At 34.2% G+C, this 16,957-nt stretch overlaps 1 protein-coding gene across 1 annotated transcript; it reads left to right on the top strand.

Moving 5' to 3' along the window:
• Positions 1–14,364: 14,364 nt before the first annotated feature.
• On the top strand, positions 14,365–16,713 carry LOC120080855 (sugar transport protein 10-like). Its single transcript, XM_039035508.2, has 3 exons — positions 14,365–14,897; positions 14,986–15,305; positions 15,397–16,713. Exons 1-3 carry the CDS (start codon positions 14,768–14,770, stop codon positions 16,486–16,488), a joined length of 1,542 nt encoding a protein of 513 aa, XP_038891436.1. The 5' UTR covers positions 14,365–14,767; the 3' UTR covers positions 16,489–16,713.
• The last annotated feature ends 244 nt before the right edge of the window (positions 16,714–16,957 follow it).

Raw genomic sequence — 16,957 nt, 5'->3', positions numbered from 1 at the left:
ATGAAGGTCAATTATTTACATTAACATCTAGGAGTTTTAGGGCATAAAACTCAACAAACTTCCACTTGTACTAAAACTCTAGTCAGTGAGATGTTCATACTATTACTATCCAAAGTAATGGGAATGGTAAATAAATACAATAAACTAGGGCATCTGTATACCCATTACACATCTCCCACTTACCCTAGATTACACAGTGTACATGTCTTGCGGACATAGACTTTCTATATGACACTCGAACACTTTGGTTGAGAGAGCCTTCATAAATGGATTAGCAATGTTGTGCTTCGAAGCAATCTTTGTGATGATCACATCTCCTCGTTGCACAATCTCCCGTATCAGGAGATATTTTCTCTCAATATTTTTTTCCTCGTTTGTGGCTGTGAGGTTCTTTAGAGTTGGCTATTGCCCCATTGTTGTCACAGTATAAGATGATGGGTAAGTCCATATATGGAACCACTTCCAAATCACTTAGGACTTTCCTGAGCCAAATTGCCTCTTTTGTATATTCCACCTCCATGGTGAAGTTTGCAATGCATCCTTGCTTGATGTTGCATCATACTACAACTCTCCCGTATAGGGTAAACACTGATCCTAACGTGGATTTCCTAGAATCCTTGTTAGTTTGGACTATAAGCTGATGTATCCCATAAGGATCAAATCCTTAGATCCATACACCAGCTTATAGTCCCCCGTTCTCCTTAGATACTTGAGGATATTCTTAGCCGCTGTTTAGTGGTCTAACCTAGATTGGACTGGTACCTACTCACTATTCCCACTATATAACAAATGTTTGGCCTAGTGTAGAGCATAGCATACATTAAGCTACCCACAGTTGAGGCATAGGGAATATGTCTCATATCCTCAACTTCTTGAGGTGTCTTAGTGAAGGATCTCTTATTCAAGAGAACCATTGAGAGGAAGCAAGATCGTTCCAAACCTATTGTGAAAGAATAAAGCATTTACAACTATACAAGAACAGTTATGCATTATATAGTAAATTATAACATGTTTTCTTCTCAAAACCAACTAGAATCGAGTGACATACCTTTGAAGTACTCTTCTTCGTGTATTCCCTCGATCTACACCAGTCATGCGTCCCAGCAAACTCGATCACAAGCACGAATGCAATGAACAACCAGTGCAATTCTACGAATTGTCAGATCCTCGAACCCAATCGAGTAAGACTCGATCCTCGAACAGAAACACTCGACACTACCACTCAGTTACCTTGGTATTCTTGGTGTGAGAATCCAAGAGGTGTGGGCTCTGTGAGTTTAGTAGAGGGAAAGAGGAAGTATACAATTGAGTTAAACGATCGAGTAAGTGGAAGAAAGGCTTAAGTCTATCGTATAGACTGGGTACTCGATCGTTTAGTAAACGAGAAGTTGTCATCTAGTAAACTCGCTCGTTGTTCACTCTCTCAAAGGCTATCGTATAGCTTTTTCTTTCACTCGAACAAAATCTATTTTTAAAAAATGAAAACTTTTTTCATTTTTATCCATCAATTACCAAAACTGATAGTAACTTCCCACTCATATAACGATTAAAGGAGAGAATAACCAACCAAACAATTTTGAGATAATTGTTTTTATTATAAATAAATATAATAACTAATTTATCATATTATATTTATAACCTATAGTTTAATATCACATCATATGTAATATTTAAACCATAGTTCTTTTCTCTTTTATGACATTTAATATAAATCATATTTATATTAATTCTTCCATTTAATGTATCTAATACATCAAATAAATTATATCATATATAATTGAATCAATTTAATTATATCATATATAATCAAATTTCCTCTTGCTAATTTGAATATTTCAAACTAACCCAAAAACTGATTCTTAACTTGAATCCATTGAGTTACTAAGGGGACCTTATGAACCTGTAGCTTGAAGCTCCAACAGTACGTGAATAACTAACTAAACTCTTTAATCACGATATTCACCATCCGTTAACTGTCGAGCATTCCACTAAAGACTAACAGCTGCACTATTCGCACTACAAATATATTTCTGTGTCCATTGGTTATAACCAATCAACAGTATGATGACACTTCACAAATCGCTCGTAAGTACAGCTGGGCCAATTTACCGTTTTGCCCCTATAGTTACATCTAACTCCTTAAGTACCATTGAATTCTCTAATGAACAATACATCATAGTCCTACTATGAGTGAACACTTCTTGGGGCTTGAGGCCATGAGAATGTATGGTGCCACATTATTCAAGCCCCGAAATCAGCCCTTAAGGGAGCAATTTATCTGCTTACCCCTGCTTCGGGGAAGAAGTGAATTCCGTCTTGTGTAGTTGAGTTCCCAGCTCCCCAATCAGACGAATCCCAAAGTGGTAGGTTTGAGTCAGCAATCTGGCCACTCGCACCCATGTAAATCAAAGAACCGCCCTCATAGGCAAGAGTTCCCAACTCACTCAGGATTAAGGTCATGTTACCTATGGTCATCCTATTGAAATGAAAGCCTCTATCATGAACGGTGTTATATAACGAGACTAAACATTTCGTGGTCCGGCCTTATTCAAACTTCTTTGTATAGGATACCCCCGCTCGCATGTCTCTACATGAATGACTAGGATCAGATCACTTGTTGCACTTTACAACCCTTGTAACATCTACAAAGCGGGTCGTATCCGTAGTGTCACCAGGATAAGCTTTCCTTCCTTTATCCATATATTACAGGTTATTTAGGTTATCACTTAAGGCATGATCCACTTGTATGTCTCCACATACATGCTTAAGTTACAATGATAACCAAAGAACTTAGTTTATTAGTTTGTGGTTAATGCAATTAAAATATCTCATATTTTATAGATAATAGTGAAGAAAATATCTCATATTATTACATCACAAATGTTGTTCATACACGTGTTTACAAACTACAAGACCCTACGAGATTTAAGGCATCAACCTCAACAATCTCTCACTTGTCCTAAAGGTAGTGGGGTGTACAAGATAAATACAAGTACAAACCAATAAACTAGGGCACTAAGGCCCATTACAAAATCTCCCACTTACCCTAGTCTAGCCGCAGTCAGTCCTGTAGACCTATGCTCTGTAGGTGAACCTCAAACACTATAGCCGTGAGAGCCTTTGTAAATGGATCAGCAACGTTGTGCTCTGAAGCTATCTTCGTGACTATCACGTCCCCTCGATAAACAATCTCACAGATGAGATGGTATTTCTACTCTATATGCTTGTCGCGCTTGTGACTCCTAGGCTCCTTGGAATTCACCACAACACCACTATTATCACAATAAAGGGTGATGGGCCTAGACATGTCTGGAACAAATTCCAAATCAGTCAGGAACTTCCTGAGCCAAACGACCTTCTTAACGTGTTATAGTTCTATTTTAGGGACAAGACCGAGAGAGGAGCTGGGAACATAATATTACAAGATGAAATTCACTCATTTTCGATTTTAGGGTAAGTAGATGAGAGAGGTGGAAGAACATAAAATGTGAGCAAATTCACTCGTTCTCGATTTTAGTGGTGACACTATGGATATGACCCGCTTTATAGATGTTACAAATGTTATAAAGTGCTTCAAATGATCTGATCCTGATTATTCATGTGGAGACATGCGAGCGGGGGTATCCTATACAAAGAGTTTGTATAAGATCAGACCACAAAATGATTAGTTTCTTTATATAACGTCGTTGATAATTGAGACTTACATTTCACTAGGATGACCATAGGTGACATGACCTTAATCCTAAGTGAGTTGAGAACTCCTGCCTATGAGGGTGGTTCTTTGATTTGTATAGGTGAGAGTGACTAGATTGCCAACTAAACAAGCCTACCATTTTGGGGATTCGTCTGATTGAAGAGCTGGGAATTCAGCTACACAAGACAGAATTCACTTCTTCCCTGAAGCAGGGGTAAGTAGGTAAATTTCTCCTTGTTAATTTTGGGTCTTGAATATAGTGGCCACACCCTCTCTTGGGAAGAGAGGGCTCAGGCATAGTGGGATTATGACTTATTGTTCATTAGAGAAATTAATGGTACTAAAGAAGTTAGATGTAACTACAGGGGGAAAACGGTAAATTGGCCCAGCTGTACTTACGAGTGATTTGTGAAGGGTCATCGTAATATTGATTGATTATATCCAATGGAACAGAAATATATCTGTAGTACGAAGAGTGCAACTGTCGATCTTTAGTGGAGTGCCCGACAGTTAACGATTGGTGGATATCGTGATTAAAGAGTTTAGTAAGTTATTCACGTACCATTGTACAGGTCCATAAGGTCCCCTTGGTAGCTCAATGGGTTCAAGTTGAGAATCAAATTAACAAGAGAAAATTTGATTATATATGATATAATTAAATTGATTCAATTATATATGATATAATTGATATGATGTATTTGATACATTATTTGATTGGAGGAATTAATATAAATATGATTTATATTAAATGCCATAAAAGAGAAAAAGAACTATAGTTTATGTGTTTCATATGATGAAATATTAAAACTCTAGGTTATAAACATAATATGATAAGTTAGTTATTATATTTATTTATAATATATTAATTATGAGATAATTAATATTATTCTTTTTCTCAATAACCGACTTGAGTGGGAGGTTATTTACAGTTTTATGGCTAACTGTTGGATAAAGATGAAAACAGTTTTCATTTTTTCATAACACACGCTACAAGCATCAAGTAATCAAATTACTTGTAGAGAGAGTAAACGATAGACATTGAGTATTCTATACGATAGTTACTCGTTGCTAAACGATCGAGTAGCAAGTCTATACGATAGGCTTATTCTTACTACACGATTACGATAGACTTCTCCTTCTTCTGTCGCATAGTCGATCGTTTACCACCTCCATCCCTCTATCCAAAGTCATACAGAGCTCACAACTCCTGGATTCTCACACCGAGAATACCAAGGTAACTCTTGTAGTGGCGTCTTGTTTACTTGTTGGTTATCGAGGATCGAGTTCAACTCATTGGTGATCGAGGATCTTCCAGTTGTTCGTTGAGATCGATTTTAGATCGTTATGTTCAAGTTCGTGCTATTGGACGCATTGCTGAACGATCGAGGGATACTTGAAGAAATGGTTCTTCAAAGGTATTGCATACTCGATCCCTTGTTTGTTCTTTAAGAAGCATGCTACAATTTAGTCTTTATTCATAATCGTTTCCGTTAGACTGTAAATGTATGTATTCTTTCTCAATGGAGTTTGGAACGATCTGCTTCCATTCACTGGTTCTCTATCTTAGAGTTCCTTCAATTACATGAGTACTTGAACTTTATATGGAGACATAAAAGTGTATCAGGTTCGAGTAAATAGTCAAAATGATCTATAGTAAATAATGTTGGGTGCCTTATTCTGGTAACACTATTGGATGCGTCCCACTATGTAATTGTTACAAGGAGTTACAAAGTGCTATAGACGATGTGATCCTAATTCGTACATGTTATGACATGAGGAGTAGGGGCATCCTGTGCAATGGGTTTGTGCAAGATCGGACCACGAAATTAGTCACTCTTACTTTGTCATTTTTTAAGACTGACTATTTCAAATCGTTGACCTAGGTAACTTGACCTTAATCCTGAGCTAACTATGAACTCCTGTTTATTCAAGATTATCCTTAGGTTTGCATAGGTAAGGGTTGGCTCAATAGCGTCAGCTCAATAAACCTCCATTTCAGGGGTGAGAATGAGTAGATAGCTGGGGACATAGATGGAATTCACTCCTACTCGCTTTCAGGGATAGTAGAGAGGTTGTTCCCTTAAGTGCTAACCTCGAGTCTTGAACAAGGGGCCCTACTCTCTCATTGACCCGAGAGGGACTCGGTTTGTTGATTAGATCATAAACCAATTGTTCATTAGAGAATCAATGGAAATTAAGGAACAAGAGGTAATCTCAGGGGTAAAACAGGCATTAGACCCAACCGTTATTACAAACAACCTGTGAAGGGTTAACTTACTAATCATGGTTATATCGAGTGAGGGGAGTGTAACTCTGGGCTTTAGTGTAGTGACCCAGTAGTTAATGAATGGAGGTTAATTCGATGTAAAGAGTTTAGCCAATTAATCTCAGATCGTTGGAGCCCATGATCTATAGGTCTACGAAGTCTCCCTACTAGCTCGTAAATGGATTAGCCTTAGAGTAACGTGATAAGTTAATTTGAAACGTTCAAATTAGAATTAAGAGAATTAGTAATTATATGTGATATAATTACACGTTTAATTTTGGAATTAAATGAAATTGGAGAATCAATTAATTTTTAAATATGATTTAAATATTAAATTCATGAATATGGATTCATGATGGTGGAATTAGTGTTAAATTAATTTAATATTTGATATTAAAGTAATTGAATTAATTAAATTGTTTAATTTATTATTAATTATTAATTTTATAAGAAAATTAATTAATTAATTAATTTTTTAAAATTAATAAAAGTTTTCAATTTTGGAAATCAATTTATAAAAAAAAAAATTTGAAAAAAGATTGAAAACATGGAAAATCCCAAAAATGGGATATCTCCACTTTCAAAAACCATGTAGCTCACTCATTTCCCACTCTTTTCATTGAGTCAATCTCCAAGCATGAGCTCCTCATGCAACAACCTATTTTACATGATGGTTTTGCAATAAATAGAGGAGATTGGGCTGAGAATCGAGCATGCAAACTAATGCACTTCATGAGTTTTTGCTGAAAAGCTTGAGAGGTTGAAGAAGGTGTTCTTTCAAGCTTATTTTGAGTCCCACAACACAATCTAAGACTCCAAGAGAATAGTAGGGAAGACTTTGAGGTGGTTACAAGTAGATTTGGAGAATTGCAGCTAAATTCGAGATTCAAGTGGTTCTACGAAGGTATGTTATGAAACCCTCTTATTAATTTATGAGCATGCTTAATTTATAGCCAAAATTAATGAATTAGAATGCTTATTGATCCTTGTTGCTTGCTGGTATACTCTAACAAATGCAACGGGTAGAGATAGAGAGACTAAATTTGGGGAGAGAAAAACGAACCCATACCGACGACGAACTGCTGAAGGAGGCACAGCGGCTGCTGAGCGGCGCAGATCTGATGCACGACTGGGCATGTGCGGCAAAGCTTCGGCTGGGCATCAGCGGTGTGAGGCTAGGCTGGCATTTGGCTTGGTCCCGGTGGCCACCTTCAATGGTGCTGACGAGGGCACGCAAATGGCGGCGCCAGCTTCGACAGAGATAGGGTGCGGCGGCTGGCTTTAGCTAGGGGAAGGAGAGGGACGCAAGGAGGAAAGAAGAAAAATCGGGCAGGGGGGGTGTGGTTTGCGTGCGAGAGAGAAGGAAAAGGGATTCTAAAATAAATAAATGAACAAATAAAATTTAATAAAAATATAATTTTATCTTATTCTAAACTATTTTATTTTATCCTTTCTTCCATACAAATATATAAATATGACTATATCTATTTCTAAAACTCTTCCCTTTTTCTCTTCAAATTCCAATCAAATTATATTTTCCAAATTTAAATTAAATTCTCGATATTAACTAAAAATTAACTTATTCAAAATTAAATTAGTTGCGACATAAGTCCAAATCTTCCCTTTAAACAAAACTGAATTTCAAAAATAATAAAATCGTCCTCAAATTTTGTGAAAATACAAAATTCAAATTATGAAAAGTTCGGGATGTTACATTAGAAGAGCAAAAGCTGATATTTGGAGTTTTGATCTTCAGATCTTCAGAAGAGTTACACTTTTCACAACTTTACTCTTTTGATTTTCAAAGCTTCGAGAGAGTTATGTTCTTCAGATCTTCAAAAGTTCAACATTTAGATCTTAATAGCTTTTAAGCTTTCGTCTTCAGAATTTCAAAGGTTCAAGTTTCGATCTTTTGAGCTTCAAAGCTTTAGTCTTTCGCATCCCCTTTAAATGAAAGACAAAGCCTCTATTTATAGAGTTCTTACGAGGTCATGGAATAAATTATTTGGATGAAGAAGGAAGAACAAGATGTCTTTGTTCAAATTGTGGAAATATTAATTGGAATAAATTAGATGACATAGACAAACATTTATATAAATATGACATGTCTCCAACTTATAGCTGATGGATATTCCATGGAAACATGGTTGATCTTTCTCCATTTTTAAGGTCTAATTCAAGGTTTCTAGGTTCAACATTTTCAGATTCAGTTGAAAGTAGAGAAGACAATGAAAATCTCAAAGCAAACAATAAACGTAGAAATATTGTGGAAGATGAGATGCTAGAAATGACTCATGATTTGCATGGTTCAATTTTTGAAAAAACTAAAAGAGAATTGAAATTGTTATATGGGACATCGTCGATATCTACTTTTAACATATGCATGGTGTAGAAATAGGTAATATGATGGAAAGCAAGAAATGCGAACAACTCTGAGTATATTCTCTGGACAAGATATTATATATCAATTGAATACAATAAGTTTTCCTATACTCAACAAGAATCCTGCAAGACTTAATAAGAAACGAAAAAAGGATAATAGTGAGCATAATTGGACTAAAAGAAGCATTTTTTTCCATATTCCGTATTGGCAAAACCTTAAACTAAGTCATAAACTTGATGTGATGCATGATGAGAAAAACCTATGAGATAATTTGGTGGATACCATATTGAATATCGGAGGGAAGACTAAAGATACCATTAAAGCTTGTGAAGATTTAGCTAACTTGATTATAAGAAATGAGCTTCACATACAAGAAATAGGAAGAAATTATTGGCCCAAAAGGTTGCATTGTGATATATCTGATGATTTGTATGCCCTTGCTTGTGGTCCGAATGAGTGGCAAGAGATTCATATTGGAACTGATTATGTGATCGATGGAAAGAAAAGACTTTAAACGTATTTCTGAAGCAAATACTAAAGCTCGAACCACTCTTCCATTCACTCATAGAGGTGGCATTGTGACGTTTTTCCATCATAAGAAAAGAAAGGTATATAACTCATTTTTATATCCATAATAAATATTTCTTATACTGTAACTTTGGTCAAAACATGCAGGAATTAGAAGACGGTAAGAAGTTAAGTGATATTGAATTATTTTAGCTCACTCATTCTAATACAAAGAAGGGAAGGGTGAATGAGACAAAAAATATTTTGCAAGTAAAATTTTATGTTTATATAGTTTCTTTCTTATTTTACACCAGATTAATACTATTATATAATTATTTCATAAGATGAAATGATGACATTAAAAATTATCTCAGAAGAAGTGGATGCACTTATGGAAGATAGAGAAATCTGCGAATGAGTGTTGGGTAAACGGTCGGGGCATGTGAAGGGCAAAAGTTGGGGACCAAGACCAAGAAATGCTAGGAATGATGCAAGTTACCAAAATGCTAAAGAAACAGATACTCAAGTTGCACACTTGCAAAGTATAGTTGAATCACAACAAGCCATGATTGAAGAAATCTTAAGAAGGTTGGCAACTCAAGAAGAGACATCTAACACGGAAAGGAGTTCGAAACAGTCTAATCGAAATTAAAATGTAATATTATATGACGTTCTTCTTACAACTCTAGTTTGTTAAAGTGTTGGATTATATTAAGTGTTGAAATGCTTCGACTATCATGCAGTTATAGTAATCTTTATATTTTGATTGGTTTCATGTGTTCTCTCTCTCTCTTTCCTGCAGTTATAGTAATCTTTATATTTTGATTGGTTTCATGTGTTCTCTCTCTCTCTTTCTCTTGAAACTAGGAATTTAGAAGTATTTTGGTGTTTGTAGAAGATATTTGTGCTTTTCAACTCCTCTCCCAATTTATGATAGTATTTTGATAGTCCTTTTAATATGAAGTTGATTGGCTTTACTTTTCGTTGATAAAAGTGATCATGGCTTCTATTTGAAAATGAGCTAATTTGATTCTAGGTTAGTGAGTTTTGTTTAGTTTGCAATGTTGAGCATGATTTTCATATAGTTTGTGAGAAATTGGGTCGTAAGTATTTTTCCCTAGATGCTTTTTTCATTAAGAGTTTTTTCTTTGGTTCCGGATTGGCTTCATGTGTTCTCTCTTTCTCTTTCTCTTGAAACTAGGAATTTGGAAGTGTTTGAGTGTTCATAGAAGATGATTGTGCTTTTAAGTGTTTGTTCGTTTTGATTTTAGTGTTTGTCTCTAGATGCTTTCGTCATTAGGAGTTTTTGCTTTGATTCTAGATTGGTTTCACACATTTGTTCATTGTTTGTCATTCTCATGAATATAATTATGTCCTCTACTTCAATTCTTTATTATAATGTGCTTATATACTTTATTTTTCTTATTTTCCAGAAATTATCTCTCCATGGTCTCAACACGAGATTTCACAGAGCTCGATTTAGATGGAAATGCAAAGAATTTAGGTTCATATTTTATTATTTTGTTTCAAACCGGCCTCTTATAGCTAGCTAATGTTGGATATAACTTGGGATCATTTAGGAAATGGTCATACTAATTTTGTTATGTATTGTTTGCCATCCATACTTATGATCAAGTTGATATTATTTTGTTTTGTTTCAATGATAGTGTTATGATATTGGGAATGTGTATATTTTCATTTATAACTTTTTGTTTTAATATAAAATGATTAGTTAATAATTTAGGTTCAAGAGATGATTACATTTTAAATTTTGTAACAAGTTCACATATTAAATTAGGTATTATTTTTTTTAACTAATAAAACAATTTTAGTAACGTGTCAGTAAATCATAGTTTTTTTTTTTTTTAAGTAGCTTGAAATTTATAATGACACAAAGTACAACTTTTATTGACACTTACCTATAACGCAAAAGATGCTTGCAATGATCAACCATTCACATTTAGCAACAACCTTATACGTTGTCAAAACTTAACCTTTAGAAACAAAATTGTCATGTCACTATATAACACAAATAGCGACAAAATGTATGTTGCTAAAAGTAAGTTTTTAGTAACGCGTAAGTGTTAGTAAAAGTCACGTTTTAGTGGTGCACAGTGAATGTGTCACAGAAACTTTCGACTACGCGGCTACTCTGATGTCCACAGCAACATGTGTGAAAACGTTGGTAATACTTTCAGTGGCGTGTTTTGGCTTTCAGCAACGTATTTTTCTTGTCACTGAAAGTTACTTTTCTTGTAGTGCCAAATTTGGGCTTAAATCAGGTTATCTTTTAGGATATTTGTAATACATAGTAGAATAAAAGAAAAAATCTAAAAATATGTTACATCTTTAAAATATTTGCAAATATGGATGAATTGATTAGTCAATCTTTGAATTTTTTTTTTATTTCTAATTTTGCCCTCCCTTGTTTTATCTTGTTGTATACCTTCTTTTTTTAGTCTTTTTATTTTCTTTATTTTCTCCAACTTTTGCTTCTTCCCTCCCTTTTTTCATTTTCTTTTTAATCTTTTTATTTTCTTTATTTTCTTTGATTTTTGCTTCCTCCCTTCCTTTTTTCATATTCTTTTCTTTCTAAGTTTTTGCTTCTTCTCTTTTCTTTTTTAATTTTATTATTTCCTTTATCCGATTTTTACTTCTTTCCTTTATTTTTTATTTTCTTTCATTTTCTTCTTTTTCTCTTTCTTTTTCTTTCCTTTATTTTTTATTTTCTTTCATTTCCTTCTTTTTTTTTTCCTTTCTTTTTTCTTTCTTTTTTAATTTTCTTTTCTTTCTTTGGTTTTTGCTTATTTATTTTTTTATTTTTATTTTCTTTCTTCGGTTTTTGCTTATTTTTTTATTTATTTTTATTTTCTTTCCTTTCTCTGATTTTTACTTCTTCCTTTTTCTTTTTTTTATTATTCTATTTCTTTTCTTTCTCTTATTGTTTGCTTCTTTCCTTTCTTTTTCTTTTTTTTTTTTTAATTTTTCTTTCCTTTTTTTCTATTTAATTTTCTTTCATTTCTTCAGTTTTTGTTTCTTCTCTTTCTCTTATTTTTTTTTATTTTTCTTTCCTTTATTTGAATTCTTTCTTCTTCCTTTTTTTCACAAGAATTATGATGCTGAATTGTGTACCCAAGGCTTGAAAGTATTCAATTCATAAGTGATTTAACACCAACAAGTCAATCATTAAGTTTGATTATTATAACAAATAATAAATATAAATAGCAAATGAAAGTCTATCGGTTATAGACATTAATATTTTTTATCATTAATAGCTTAATCTTTGATTATATTTTCATAGTTAATAACCACTTATAGAAATCTATCATTGATAGCCAAATTAGTGAATTTAATTAATAAAGTTGAATAACGAACTAAAATGTAAGTGGAATGCCTAGAAGTTATCACTAATAGCATGTTTATCATGTTTATCAGTGATAAAAGCTATCATCGAAAAGAAAAGGGACTTATAAATATTTGGGAAGGACAAGAAAGGGGCAAAAAGGTATTCAATGACTATGATTGATAGAAGCTACTACTTATAGCATGTTACTAGTGACATAAGCTAATACCAATAGCACGTTATCGGTGATAGAAGCTACCACTGATAGCACGTTATCGGTGATAGAGAACTATCACTGATAGCATGATATCAGTGAGATCATTGATAGCATCTTATCAGTGATGTTTATCAGTGAAAGAAGTTATCACTGATAACTACAATATGAGTGATGTTAGTGATATCGGTGATAGAACTTAGGTGATATTTATATATTGAGTTTTTTTCAAAGGTGATAACCAGTTATAGAAGTCTATCATTGATAGCCTTAAATGTTAATATTTCAATGTTGATTCTAATTGATGAAAGTCTATCAGTGATAGCGACTGATAGCTGTTATCAGTGATAGCCATGATAAAAGATTATTAGTGATAGCTACTGTGGTAATCAAAGTTGTTGGTATTCTTTCAAAGTTGATCACTATTTATAAATCTATCATTGATAGTCATTGATAGCAGCTATTAGTGGCTATTACTAATAGCTGCTATCAGTGATAGCTTTTAATTTGAGAAAACTGGGAAGAAACGAGCAAAATGGTGGCCAGGCATGAGTTTTTTAGTCTTTTACCATTTTTTGATCTATGTATGCAATTATTTTATCCTTATACTACATATTCTATTATTTTGGGTTTGAATTCTATTTATGCAACTAGCCCTATCTTTTGACCCCATCATTTGGATTTGGGCTTGGACAAAAATTGGGCTTGAACTCAATCCTTTAGTTGACCTAACTTTGCACCATGGACTTGAATTAGATTGCAGCTTGGATCCAATATGATTTATCGTTCATGCCAAGTTGGACTATTGACCAAATAACTAATCGTTCTTAATCACTATTGAATTTGATCAAGAAATTTGATTGGTCGAAATTTCTCCAAGATAATTTAATTTTAGAGAAAGTCCGAACATGTTTAAAATTTATATTTTAGACAAAAGAATTGAAATTTCAAAGAAACACTTGAAAAGGTTTAGAGTTAGGAGAAGTGTATTCGAGACTCAATGAACCCTTTATACCCAATTAGTTTAGAATTTGGAAAATTAAGATCCATTTGATAACCATTTCATGTTTAGTTTTTGGTTTTTGAAAATTAAGCTTATTTCCTTCCCATTTCTTACAATAATTTGTATATTTATCAAGTACAATGATTGAATTCTTAGCCAAATTCTAAAAACAAAAACAAGTTTTTAAAAGCTACATTTTTTAGTTTTCAAAATTTTGCTTGTTTTATTATATCATTGGTAAAAAGTAGATAACAAAAGAAGAAATTTGGAGATAAAAGTAGTCTCTATAGGCTTAATTTTTTGAAACAAAAAAAAAAACTAAATGTTTACTAAACGAGACCTAAACTTATAATTTTATATCCTTTGTTTTTCAAGCCAATGTTTTGTTTTGTTTTTCTTTTTGGGTAGGGAAGTACAAGTAAGGTTATGGATATATAAACCTCAAGAGGACTTGAGAAGTATATGTGAATACTGTGATTTTCATTAACAGTGTAATTCATTTGAATAATATAATATTAAGATAATTCAAATTTTATACTGGATAGGACATCAACTAAGGGATAAGAACAATGGTAAATAAATTGAACAACTTTAATTACCATAATTGGCCTAAAAGATAAGTTGAATTTGGACTGAACAAATCTGTTAAATTAATCTGAAGGAAAAGAAAAATAATAATAATAATGAGTAAATATGTGATAAGATAAATGTCCCAAGAATAGGAAAAGTTGGAAAAGTAGTCATGTGTTGAAAGGAATAGAATCCACATGAATTTCCCTGAAAAATAGAGGGTAAAATGAATAGGAAAAAGTTTTCTTAGTTAAGAGTGAGGAAAGAAGGGGGGAAACCCTAATTTAAGGATAATATTGTTGAACAGATCAAAGGATGAGAAAAATAGGGAAAATGCTAAAAATGGGGTATTAAAATGGGTATATAAGCACCCAACTGAGGAATGGGAAAATCAAGCTCCAGGGAGAAGTTGAGAATAAAATCAAGCCTCTTTATTCTTTTCTGATAGAATGACATAACAAGGGATTTACATTTTTATTTTGTATTAATTCTTTCTCTTTTGTCTCAGTGGATGTAAGGGCCTATCAGTTTCTTATATATATATATATGTATATATATACTAGACTACTTAGTTACTAGTTGTGTATATATATATATATATGAACCTCTGTTTCTGAAAGGCCCCCATATAATCCACTGGTGAAATCTTTTCTATTCAATTACCCATCTCATATTTTGAAAGAATTGATATAAAGAAACATATTTTATCACAGAGATTATTGTATCTATCTGTAATCCCAATTAATCCCTTACATTTTACAAGGAAAGGAAAAAAAAGAATAATAAGATGGCTGGAGGAGGAATTGTTGTTCAAGGAGGAAGGAATTATGAGGGAGGAATCACTGGTTTTGTCATCGTCACCTGTTTGGTGGCTGCCATGGGAGGCCTTCTCTTTGGTTATGATCTTGGAGTTTCAGGTTTGTTTCTTTGTTTTGTTCTTAATCTTATGTATTTTAAGGATTTCGTTTTCTAAAACTTAGTTCTGGGATGTTTTGGTTTTGGCAGGTGGGGTTACTTCAATGCCAAGTTTCTTGAATGAATTTTTCCCATCTGTTGTGAAGAAGATGAAGGGTGCCCATGAAAGTGAGTACTGTAAATTTGACAGTGAACTCCTAACTTTGTTTACCTCTTCTCTATACCTTGCTGCTCTCGTGGCTTCCTTCGCCGCCTCCGTCGTGACCCGCAAGTTTGGGCGGAAACCGTCCATGTTTTTTGGGGGTTTTTCCTTCTTAATTGGCTCCATTCTTAATGGTGTTGCTAATAGCATTGCTCTGCTCATCATTGGTCGATTGTTGCTTGGTGTTGGCGTTGGATTTGCCAATCAGGTATGCTGTGAGTGTGAATATATCGATATAGTTATAGTTAAAAGACAATGAATGTGTAATGAAAATGAATCGATTGTTTGTCTGTGTGCAGTCTGTGCCAGTTTACCTTTCTGAAATGGCACCAGCCAAACTCAGAGGTGCTCTGAACATGGGCTTCCAAATGGCCATCACAATCGGCATCTTGGTGGCCAGTCTTGTCAATGTCGGTACAGCCAAAATCGAAGGCGGATGGGGATGGAGAGTCTCACTCGCTCTCGCCGCAGTCCCCGCCGTGATGATGACTGTCGGAGCCGTCTTCCTTCCCGATACTCCTAACTCCATTCTCGAAAGAGGGTTCACAGAGAAGGCCAAGGCAATGCTCCAGAAAGTTCGCGGTACCGACAATGTGGAAGAGGAGTTCCAAGACCTATTGGATGCTAGTGAAGCAGCAAAGAAAATAGATCATCCATGGACAAACATAATGAAGCCACAATACAGACCTCAGCTCGTGATGTGCACTATGATCCCATTCTTCCAGCAACTCACCGGCATCAACGTGATCATGTTCTACGCTCCTGTTCTTTTCATGACTCTAGGATTCGGCGACGATGCATCTCTAATCTCCGCCGTCATCAGCGGTGGCGTCAACGTCCTGGCAACCTTAGTCTCAATCTTCACAGTGGACAAATTCGGGCGAAGAATCCTGTTCCTGGAAGGGGGAGTACAGATGTTCATCTGCCAAATCCTGGTGGGAACCCTAATTGGCGTCAAATTCGGACTCAACGGAGACGGAACCCTATCGAAATTCGATGCAAACCTGATTCTATTCCTGGTGTGCACATACGTAGCGGCATTCGCCTGGTCATGGGGACCATTAGGTTGGTTAGTACCAAGTGAAATCTGCCCGCTGGAAATCCGATCTGCAGGACAAGCAATTAACGTATCAGTGAACATGTTCTTCACCTTCATCATCGCTCAGGTGTTCTTGGCGATGCTCTGCCATATGAAATTCGGACTGTTCTACTTCTTCGGAGGGTTTGTGTTGATAATGACGGTGTTCATCTATTTCTTCTTGCCGGAGACCAAGAATGTGCCGATCGAAGAGATGAACAGAGTGTGGAAGGCGCATTGGTTCTGGGGCAAGTACATTCCCGACGAGGCGGTCATCGGCGGCCATGTTGAGAAGCACGGTGGCGATGTTTGAGGAAACCTTCCCAAAACAAAAATAAATTTAAAAAAGAAAAAGAAGAAAAGGAGAAAAACAAGCTATTTTATAAATATCAAGTATTTATTTAAACGTTTAGCCTCGTGTATTTCTTTATTCATGTTTCTGTTTCATGGGGCGCTTGTTTTTCTCACTGTACATTCCAACTATCTTAAAAAATATTTATATTATGTATTTATCTAATTAATCTTCCTTCTTCTCTCTTTCATATGCCTTCTATTATCCTTCTATAATTCCTATTATTCTACTTATATTAGAACTTCTACAATTTCAAAATATAAAATCCTTTGTAATTCTAATCTCTTTTTTTTAAAAAAATTTAACACCGTATTAAGTCTATTATAAATTTAGATTTCTGTTTTTTTAATTTTTTTTATAAACATTAATTAAATATATATGTTATAAAATTTTTAATTGATCACGTCAAATTAATAATGTTTTTCCAAAT

Source organism: Benincasa hispida, chromosome 7 (genome assembly GCF_027475165.1).
Source record: "Benincasa hispida cultivar pf3 chromosome 7, pf3_genome.v1.1, whole genome shotgun sequence".
Classification (NCBI taxonomy): domain Eukaryota; kingdom Viridiplantae; phylum Streptophyta; class Magnoliopsida; order Cucurbitales; family Cucurbitaceae; genus Benincasa; species Benincasa hispida.
The sequence above is the reverse complement of the archived record's forward strand: the minus strand, read 5'-3'. Positions and strand labels throughout refer to the sequence as shown.